Genomic DNA, 10754 nt, shown 5'->3' with positions numbered 1-10754 from the left:
GCGCCTCTCCCTTGGTTCGAAGGGCGAATATCGGGTCTCCTGCATCGAAGCCGCAGATCTGCTCGATCCCGTACGCCCCTTCTTCCTCTGCCTCTCCGAAGCCCCGACTCATCTTCCTTCGCTCGCCAACCCGAGGCTTCTCTGCTCGAGCTCGCTCTACAGGGAAAGACGAAGCTCCCGCTCCTGCGCAAACGACGCTGCTCGACTCGCCTCCCTGCCCGCACGATCGCTCTTGCTCATCTCCCTCGCTCGATTCCTTGCTGTGCCGAGGAATCCCGTCCGAGACCCCCGCATCGAAGCCGCCGCCAGCTCGATCCCTCCTCCCTGCCTCTGTCTCTCGCACCGAAGCCGCAGCCGCACTCGCCATCCTCTCTGCGCCGAAGAAACGCCTGCTCCTGCTTCTGCTCCATATCACTCGACAGAGCCCGCTCGCTTCTCCTCTGTGCGACGGGACTCGTGTTCAACCGAACTCCCTCTTCCTCTGACGACACTTCAAGCCCTCAATGTTTTCCTCCATGAATCTGATAGCAAGTAAGCCCAGTAAATTCATATCTCTTATGCTATATTTTTTTAATATTCTGTGATGTGTTATTGCTGACCTTTTGCCGTCACGATTATGAATTGTACTGTTTTTATTTTTGAGGATTATTTATGAGTTGCACTTCTTTAAGGTTTATTATGATTTGAAACATTCATAGAGCAAATAATTTTAGGTCTATATGGGGAAGACATGTGCAAGTTTAATGCCACACACCTGTTTATATCGTCAATAGCTTGTCTGTTATTGTATCCCTACAGGAAGTGGTTGAAGTGTCTGATCAGAAGACTGTTGTTGTTGCATTAGCTAGATTTATTTCCTTGAAGAAGGATCAGGAGGTCATTCTAGCTTGTTGTGTTTTTTTACTATTCTTTGTCTTACACTTTCGCTGCTTGGAGTTGTTTCAAGTGCTGCCTTTGAGCTTTTAAAAAGATGTTTCAACTTGTTTTATGTGCCATCTTTGAGCTTTTAAAGTACTGTTTGAAGCTTTTAAAATAGCTGATTTGGGAGTTGTTTCAAAGTGTTGTCTTGGGCTAATATGAGCACTGTTTGGAGTCGCCGATTGCTGTAGGAGGCTGTAGGAAATGTCCAGATTGCTGTTTGAAGTTGGCGATTGCTGTAGGAGGTTGTAGGAAGTGTCCAAGTTGTTGTATAAGTGTTGTTTGATCTTTCAAAATGCTGTTTGAAGTTGTCAATCACTGTATAGTGCTGTAGGAGTGTTGCGATGTGCTGAAATTAATTATTTGGAGTGCTGCAATGTGCTGAAATTAATGATTTGGAGTGCTAGTTGTTGCCCAGTGTCATAGGAAGTCACCTAGGAGTAATATAACCTCACTTTCAAAACAAAACATTTTTTTTAAAATTAAACAACTCTTTCAAAATAAAAAAAAACATTACACGTCCTTTTGAATTTACGGGAGTCCCTCGGAGTAGGTAACCCACGGTTGCTAACGAGATCTCCCCGGTTTAAATTAGTTTCACAACTCGTTTAAGTTAAATAAGTTCAAAAGAAAATAGTGACACCGGAACGAGGGAACCATGAGATCCTAACTGGTGTCGTTCTAATCAACTTTAACCCTCCATAATGTTTGAATGACAACAAAACTAAAACTTTGGAACACCTGGTAAAACCTTTTGAACGTAAGACTTTAGGGTTGCTACTTCAACGATGAGTCTGGAGCCAACTTTGTGGGCAACACGGCAATAAGCTTGGATCAAGCAGCAAGAGGATCTTCTTCAGCAATCTCTCGCTCCTTAGTTTAAATAACAACTCATAGAACTCCGAAGTAGCTTGTCCAGCGCGACGTATCCTCACACTCTTTAGGCTCCTGCACAATCATGTTGTGCAGCGTAAGTCCTAGCGCGTCTTAGGTTTCGAAGTTGTCGTATGGTATATCGTAAACTCTCCTATCCCTGCAGGTTATTTGCATAATCGGATATTATGCAAATGTAAGTCCCAAATAATAAAATTGACAGGATTAAATACCTAAATAATATCGTCTCCAAAACTTATCCACACATTAGGATAGTTTGGGAAGTCATTAAGGTTTCTCCTTAGGATCTGTGACTTCCCCTACGTTTTCCTTCCTTTGGACTCCTGAAAATAGTTATTCCTATTTGAGCCACTCCCACTTATTTTTTCACGTCCTACCGTGAAAACTTTAACTTTGAAATGTTGAAGACTAGTACATCTGATCATTATCGAGAGTTTTCTCAAGTGACTCTGTCATTTGGGATGTAATTAACTAGAGGGAACTTGAAACCCAAGTAAAATAAACTCTAACTAATTTTTGTATTATATAAGAGAACTTGTCGGTCGCACATAAAAGGTTCGCAGACCAAATGGATGTCACAAATCTCTTAATTTGTAGGATTGGATCTATCATCGAGATGTACATTTATCTTTCGGGAAAGTGCAATATTCGCGATATCGGGCACGATTATGCAAACTATTTGACGAATGAGATTCATTTGATCTCATTTTTTAAAAAAAATTAAAACACACTACTTTCAAAATAAAAAATATATACCTCTTATATTTAAATTAAATTACAAAATTACTTTCAATATTTTCAAAATAAAAAAGTTGACCGACAAGGCACCCTCAAAATTGTACCCGAATGTACCTTTTACCATTTTCTTTAACATGCAAGGGCACATTGCATTCACTGTCAGTACCATCTGAGGGCAAAAATGTATGACTTAAACATTTATTTTCATGTCATATCAATTAAAATCCTTTAAAATGTACTTTCATATGTGAGCTATTTTCCTCTCATCTCTTATACCATTTTACACTTTCGGATTGGGTCTATCGCCGAGGTCTACACTTATCTTTCGGGAGGGTGTAGTATTCGCGGTATCAGACACGATTATGCAAACTATTGGACGAATGAGATCCACTTGGTCTCATTTTTTTTTAAAATTAAAATATACTACTTTTAAAACTCAAACTATATATATCTTTTATACTTACATTAAATTTCAAAAATTATTTTCATACACCATATTTTCATAATTAATCAATCGAAAAAAAAATTTGACCGACAGTCGAGTCTTCTTTTCTCTTTCAAATCTATTTGATAGTGTGTGTGTGTGTGTGTGTGTGTTTTTACTTTCTCTCGCGTGCGTGCATGGTTGGATAATTTTCCTTGTCCATTTTTTATTTATTTAGGATGTCACAAAAATTATAATTTATGCTCTCTATGATGTTAAAATTATAATTTTTTTACAAAAAAATCCTAATAAAAAATTTAAGATAAATTAAAATTTAGGATTAAAAGATTGAAGATTTTTAAAATCTGTCTTTTACTTTCTGCATGGTATTCGAGCCAGTTTTACAACGGGTCGCATTGCATGAGCATAACCCAAGTCATATAATAGGGCTTTTAAAATATCTAAGGACCGCTCTAAATAATTGCATCATTTATATGTCCTGATGAGAAGTCTCGTGCTTCTTGATCCCGACTGCCTAACATATCATTCTATATAAGAGGTTGTCTAGTACGACTAGATAGCGGCCCGGATGGGGTGTAAGTTTTTTTGTTGAATCTTTCTTTCTTCTCTTTTTCAACGGCATCCTTGTCATTTCGGTAAGTATAAGCCCCATATGTTAGAGCTCCACCTGACAGTCATGGGATAAAGTTTCATTTTTTTTATCTTAGGGCTACCGAGGTCTTTACGGACGACAAAATTCATGGATTGCTAACCGGGATCTCTCGACGTGTTTGGTCGACTACTTTCAAGACTAGGTATACTTAGGGTCCTAGTGGCTTGGGATGACAGATTTGTGGTACCTTAACCCGACTACCTCTACCTTCTAGGGATTACTCTTCCCTTCCTTTAATTACTCCTATTGAGGCATGTCGTTTCTTTTGACTTCGTTGGTATCATCTCAACGGCCCGATCGTCGATGAGCTGCCGCCCATTTAGGATGCGACGATTTATCTTCTACCCTTATGGTCCGAATGTGTTTTGACGTATCAAAATTCCTCTTCATAATGATTTGATTATTTAGCAAACTCTGTATATCAATGAGTCTATTACCCACATAGAGAGCGTGAGAGACTCACTCTCCTCTATGTGACTTAACGGAAGCTTTGAAAGCATTGGAACATTCCCCTACAAGATAATCATCTTTTGATAGCCCTTTGCTAGTCGCCTCTACTAATGTAAGCAAAACTCATTTAGATCAATAGTATTCTTGAGCAACCCCCAAGATGTAATTAATCAAGTGGGATACATCCCTTTGGGAGCACTTTAGACCCAAAACAGACAAACACTCGAATCTCTGGTTGATGGTAGTTTATGTAGGTATTCTTTCGAAAATAATAGTCCATGGTTCTTCCACCAAATCTTGTTTGGGTGAACATACTTGACCTATCATTGCAAGATATAATATCGTCCTTAAGCTCTTCATGTTCTTTCTCTTGTTTGTTGTCTTTTTCGCATTCAAAAAAGGAAAATCTACGACGATAGATAAACTGAAACCTTTAAAAATAGAAAGAGAAATGACTAAAAATAATCTCCTTTGCAAATTCTCGTGCATCTTGTTGTCGACGCCTTCCCTCCAAAAAATCTCGCCTCCATCTCGCCTTCCCTCCAATAAATCTCGCCTCCACCGTGCCTTCCAAAACTTCTTCCATCGAGCCACACTGACGATATTCATTCATATGTGTTATCTCTTGGCGCTCATAGCATCACCTAATCAAGACTTTCTCATCGATCTCCCAACTTACGCCACTAATTTCACGATTTCAACACAGTTCTTTATTGAGAGAGAGAGAGAGAGAGAGAGAGATGAAATGGAGATTTCACCCTCTAATCATACTCATTGCCGCATTGCTAGAGTTGAACGATGACTGATGCTTTTGATGCAACGACTAAGGAATTATATCACCTTGATAGAGTTGAATAGAAGTTATGAGAGTTATAGGAGATTGTCCACGCCATCAATGATATGTTGATTGAGCATATTTGAGCAAACACGGGCTCCTACTCCCAACTTGTGACGAAGAATAGTAGGCCCTTTGTAATGCATTTGAACTATTAACAAGTGGCAACCACTTCTTCGACCCCCTTGTGTGATTCAAATTAACATCAAAACTTCCTCTCCTTCCCCCCACCATTAAATTTTCTATTGCACGAAATTTTTTCATACTTCACCAATTCAAGTACTTTCTAGCAAGGAAAACATAAATGACGGGATGAATGGCCACCACCCCTATCATCATGATTCATGAGTAGATCTACAAAAAAAAATATGTCTAGCCCAGTCCCTACAATTTTGACTACCTCAGGGCTAAAATTTCATGACTTGACAATCTGCACGGGCTTGCTACATGAATTTATCATGTCTTAGAGAGCTTCAACCTTGAGAAAGACATAAGTTTTCATGTGGTGGATAATGATACGATCAATAAATGCAATTGGTAGTTTATGCTCGAGTTAATTTGTTATTCTGAGTCATGCTAGTCAATGGGTAACGTATGTTTTTTAGTTAGTCGATAAGTCATTACATTCTCCTATTTTGGATTCTTAGAGCCTCAAAATAAAGGAACAATTGCCCTTCGTTCGGAGATTTTCATCTTCACCCTCCTCAATTCCCATTTTCTGCAGTTGCCAACATCTCGAATTGCAGTTTATCCCTCAACCCTCTCGGGGTCGTAGCAGAAGTTTAATTTGACCAAATTCAGAATCAGAAATCGCACATTAAAATAACATTAAAATAAAAAGGTCAAGATTAAAAAAAGACGAAACCACCGAAAAGAAGAAGGACAAAGTGAAGAATCTCATTTGAGAGTCCACCAAGAAATGAGGCTCTCATTCGTGTTGGCCATGAACTACATACCAATGATTCGGGGCGAGCAGTCTTCCTGAGCTGGGCTTCTAGCTGCTCGTTTCGAGAGTTGGTAATTTGCATAACTCCATAGCCGATGATGGCGGGAACAATGCCGCACGCCGTCGCGAATGCAAGGAAGAAGCCCCTCGAGTCGCGCGTTTTCCTTACCAACCAACGCCATGTCTCGCTCTTCTCCCACAGTATCGACATCGGTCTATCCTCTGCTTAACAATCGCTCTTACCAGTTACAATAATGCGAGATACGGGGAGCTGCTAACCCTAGCTGGTTTTCACAAGTTTTCATGTGGTGGATCATTACAATACGATCCATCGTCCCGCTATTGGTGAACTGGACCCGCTTGAACCGGAAACATTAATGTCCGGCCCGACGGGGAGAGGCAAATTAATACAATCAATCAAGAGAGAAAATATTAATTTAAGACTCCGGATGAACTTTAAGACTCTAGATACATTCTAAGTCTTATAGAGGAGTGACACGTGTAAAATAGATCAATCACGGTGTATTGTTATGGGTTTACTTTACAAGTGGCACCTCTTCAATGGACTTTGGATCATTCAGAATCCTGTCCTAATATTTTCTAAATCGAGAGAATGCGAGTTTGAGCTTATGATTTAATCAAAAAAGTCATTAGTATGACTTTTTAAGGAAAAAATAATTTTGTACAATTTTTTTTATCTTTATATACAAGCCTAATTACATAAATATCTGAACTCTTAATAATATGTGTCATTTTAATAGTTATGGAAATCTACACACCTAGCACACAATTCTTATCTATTTACATTTTTCATGCATAAATTTTCATATTTACATACATAAGACTGGTGCTTTAAACCTATTGATGAAAAAGTGCATTTCAGTTTTCAAAAGTGATAATGTTGAATCTTAATTTGTCCGTAAAAAAAATCTCATGGGTCATATCGTAAGAAATGGTAGGGTGAAAAAAAGAGAAGTTGAGAAAGAGAATGCACAATAATGAACAGTAAAGTGTCTTGTTCATTAGCTCCTTCTCAAATATGTTCCCTCTATTTATATGCAAGTGAGTAAATATATAATATTACATCTTTGCCCATGTTTTAATGGATATGCTACATGATATTTTGGATATTTTATATACATGAGCAGATTGCTCGGCTGTCCTATAAACGATTTGGTTTGGCTAGCATGATTTGGTTTAATAAGGCTCTTCTATTGGCTTGATTAAGTTGGTGGAACCAGTCAGCATAATTGGACTGGTTTTTAATCGGCATGATTGGCTCGGTCGGTTAGATTTTAAAGATCGATCGAAAACAAACCCATATGACCCATCCATTTGACATCACACATTTTCCTTTTTTTTTTTTGTTCTTGTACTTCTAAAAATAAGTTTGGTTATTATAATTTTTATATTTTTTTTCATTTTTTATTTGTAAAAATAAATCAACTTCTTTTTAAATACTCAAAACACTTCTAACATGTTTTGAATATTTTAAAAATAATTGCATTAATTAAACATGTTTTAATTTAAATCAAAATATAAACAAATCAGCATAAATTATGGAGACATGCCTAATCTTTGTTATCCTTAAATGTCATGATGCATGCAATTATGCTACCTTCAAACATTAGTTGAAAGATACATTAAGAGAGTTTTCATTCGGTTGGAGTGAATGCCAACGGCTGAAAAATTTTTCGTTTAGTGAAATAGCATGACACAAACATCTCCCAAAGTTTGTTTGGGAGAAAGATAAATTTTCAAACGAAGTTGTTCAACAGTGAAGCTGTTTCAAACGAAGCCTAATTATTAACCTCCAATCACTCCATTGACGACTTTTTTTCAGTCGCATTAACAACTGATTTACTCTTATTGGCACCATTGAATTAAGCCGTATAACACTTAAAAAAGATGATACGTCATATAACCATGGCAGTTATAAGTAGATGATGATGAATAACAACTTTTAAAGATCAAGCAATATGTCGAAGGTAACCAAACTTGGAGTTAAATAGAGTGTATTAGGTTAAATATAGGATTGTTAACGATCCGATTTTGAGTCGAACCTAGAACGGCCCGAAATAGATACGATCAAAATTTTGACTCATAGCTCGGCACATTTGTTTCAATCTGATCATTATCAGAGCCGAAATTCAAAACAATTTTCGAGTCAAGCTAGATCAGCTCGAAAAAAACTCGATTCAAAATTTTAGCTCATAGCTCGGCTCATTTACTTCGATCTGATCACGATCCAAACCAAAGTATGAAGAGATTTTCCAACGATTAATGATCTTCGAGTTTGTAATTTATAATTTTGAATATAAATTTTTATGACAAAATATAGCTAACTGAAAGAAAGTTGATCAACAAAGCTCATAGCTACAAATATTAAATGATAAAGATCATTAGTAAATATTATTGATTCAAAATGTCAAAACAAATATATAAATCTAATAAACAAAACTAATGAGTAATGACCCTATATACATGTATAAGGAAAACAGACATTTCAAAATTACAGAAAAAAACTCATAAAATTTTACAACAATTACAAAAATAAGTCAGGTTAAGCAAGTGACCAGCTTCATTTCAAGGCACCACTTTTAAGCATCCATGATCCTCCGCTAGACACGCAAAGCTCATTCATAACCTGACAAAACAAGGATTTTGTGTCATTTGGGCATTTACATTTGGGGATAAAAATGTGTATTTTTGATGCGATGTTGAAGGCTTTAACAGTATGCATGCAAATATGAATGTTTAGGTGTTAGATATGTAAAAAAAAAAGAAATTGTGAGGTATAAGACTAGGAGCTAATCTAAGTATATTAGTAAACAAGAAAATTTCAGCTTACCTGACCATAATCAACATCAGAAACAACCCTTTTCAGTCGATACTGAGCAGCTAATTTTATTTCCTGCTTCTTAACCTTTGCATTTCGCCCCTTGCCAATGAAATATTCAATAACAACATTCCTGCAAAAAATAAATTTTTAAAAAATAGATATTATAGTTACAGCCACGAAACAAAAGAAACTTACTGAAACAGTGAAACTAATCACAACAAACTAATACAACCTGAATTGATCCAATGTTGGTTTCCCCAAAGACTTCAACACATATATGTCATGAATTTTCAAAGCAATTTGATCTGCAGCACTTTGAACCTCAGCTGAGCCAGCATTCGTCTTTCCCTGCAATCCTTGAATGATCGAATTAAGGCTGCAACAAGAACATAATCTCTCCATATCAGATTTTATAACTTACCGCTTCGAGGGATCTTAAAAATTGCACATAAACCCCCGGTTCATTACCTGAGCACCTTGTAAAGGTGTAAGAGTTCCAAAATAGATTTTGCAAGAGGTTCTTGGCGCTTATTTGGCATATTTGCAAATACAGAACTTTTCAAATCACTTCTATCTCTATTGTGTCCCGGCTCGATCGAACCATTGGGTTTGGATGATATGCCCAGATTTGCATAGTTTTTCAACACTGAAGAAAAGCTTCTTCCACCAGCAGGCAAGGATTCCAAGATTTCCTTCTCACGAACAGACCAAGCGAGTTCTTGCTCTTTAACAATTTCAGGATATTGTTTAATAAATGATGAATCGGTATCTTCTTTAAATTTCCAATCTTGAAGCAAAGGTCTTTCAACAGCCAGCGGTTTTAGCAAACTTTTTCTAAGATCTTCAGGTTTTACTACCTTCAGTTTGCTATCATGGACGGCATGCAGTTTACTAAATTGCAGAAGGATGTAATCTCTATACAGAGCTGGGAGTCCATCATGAAATAAAGAACTTTTAGAAACCCATAGGCCTTGTACCAAATATGCATAACGCTGAAGCTGTGTAAGAACATCCTCCACAGAATCATTAGGAGCAAGATGCAGCAGAGCAGTAAAACGATTCACTTGAGGCCCCTGCAACAGAAGAAAAACAATAATCTACTAGTCTAATTGTTTTCTCAATATGATCACCATATTCATACTTATGGTAAATTAACTTGCTTTTACTGTGCATAGAAAAAAAGAAAATTCATATATAATGTGGAATTAGTTATAAAAACAACATTTAAGCCGTAATTAAATGAGCATTTCATCAAGCTCCTATCAAGCTACCTGTGAATGACCATATTAATCATGAAAAAACATGTCAATGTTCAAACGAGTTCATTAATATGTCGAGTTTTAAATTTAATTCAAGCTCATTTAATTATTTAAATAGATGAACATAAACAAGCATATTACAAATGATTACTGAATATTGCATTGATTGTAGTGGTTCCCTAATAGCACTATTTTCTCTTCTTATGCGGCAATCTGGGCATTTTGTCAATATAACCTAGCGAAGTTGCCCATTTTTGATCAATTTCAAATAAGAATAGCATCTATTAATTTTCTTCATACTTTCTACCACTAATTGCTCAAGAAGATCAGTAAATGTGTTAAAAAAGTACAAGCCTTTCACGAAAATTATGACTCAAAACATAAAAATTCAAAAAAATGTTCATGCATGTGCTGTGTATAATAAATTATTCAAGTATTGGATCATTTCACAAGTTTATTTCAGGGTAAATTTTACAACTCCTAGGAATAACTAAGTGAAGAAGTTTTCGGAGTCGATTTCAAAAAATAGGTGTGTGCATACATACATACAAAATTTTCTTTTATTGGAGCACTTCTGTTTAACTGTATATATATATAAATATCATGGTATTCGAGTCTTGTGGGCCCAAAATACCGCTTCTCCTTTGCGTTGCGGCACCTATGATGGGTTGCCTGTTCATGTGCCTAATATTCCAAAGCCCCCGCGCCACGGTGGGATCGAATCCTTGACCTCAGCCCGCCACAAACAGGCCAAGGCTTGTGTCACGTGTGTGTG

General features: G+C 36.9%; 3 protein-coding genes across 4 annotated transcripts in view; all 3 read right to left on the bottom strand.

The window, feature by feature from the left end:
- LOC110023562 overlaps nt 1-6212 on the bottom strand; it is a 17623-nt gene extending 11411 nt beyond the window's left edge. The window contains exon 1 of the mRNA XM_020723041.1: nt 5889-6212. Within this exon, the coding sequence (XP_020578700.1) occupies nt 5889-6089 (201 nt within the window). The 5' untranslated portion in view covers nt 6090-6212. The remainder of the gene's footprint in view (nt 1-5888) is intronic.
- LOC110023561 lies at nt 41-1352 on the bottom strand (the record flags this gene model as incomplete). Its single annotated transcript, XM_020723040.1, is given in 1 exon segment — nt 41-1352. A coding segment is annotated over 1 exon segment (327 nt), but the record flags the coding sequence as incomplete, so codon positions are not given.
- Nucleotides 6213-8304: 2092 nt separating the features above from the next.
- Nucleotides 8305-10754, bottom strand: part of LOC110023583 (DNA-directed RNA polymerase III subunit RPC5) — an 8516-nt gene continuing 6066 nt past the window's right edge. For both annotated transcript variants that reach the window (XM_020723070.1, XM_020723071.1), the window contains exons 10-13: nt 9189-9793; nt 8953-9096; nt 8730-8850; nt 8305-8525 (exon numbers count right to left, since the gene is read on the bottom strand). In XM_020723070.1, the coding sequence (XP_020578729.1) occupies nt 8460-8525; nt 8730-8850; nt 8953-9096; nt 9189-9793 (936 nt within the window). In that variant the 3' untranslated portion in view covers nt 8305-8459. The remainder of the gene's footprint in view (nt 8526-8729; nt 8851-8952; nt 9097-9188; nt 9794-10754) is intronic.

This window comes from Phalaenopsis equestris, unplaced genomic scaffold, assembly GCF_001263595.1.
Source record: "Phalaenopsis equestris unplaced genomic scaffold, ASM126359v1 Scaffold000224, whole genome shotgun sequence".
Taxonomy (NCBI): domain Eukaryota; kingdom Viridiplantae; phylum Streptophyta; class Magnoliopsida; order Asparagales; family Orchidaceae; genus Phalaenopsis; species Phalaenopsis equestris.
The sequence above is the reverse complement of the archived record's forward strand: the minus strand, read 5'-3'. Positions and strand labels throughout refer to the sequence as shown.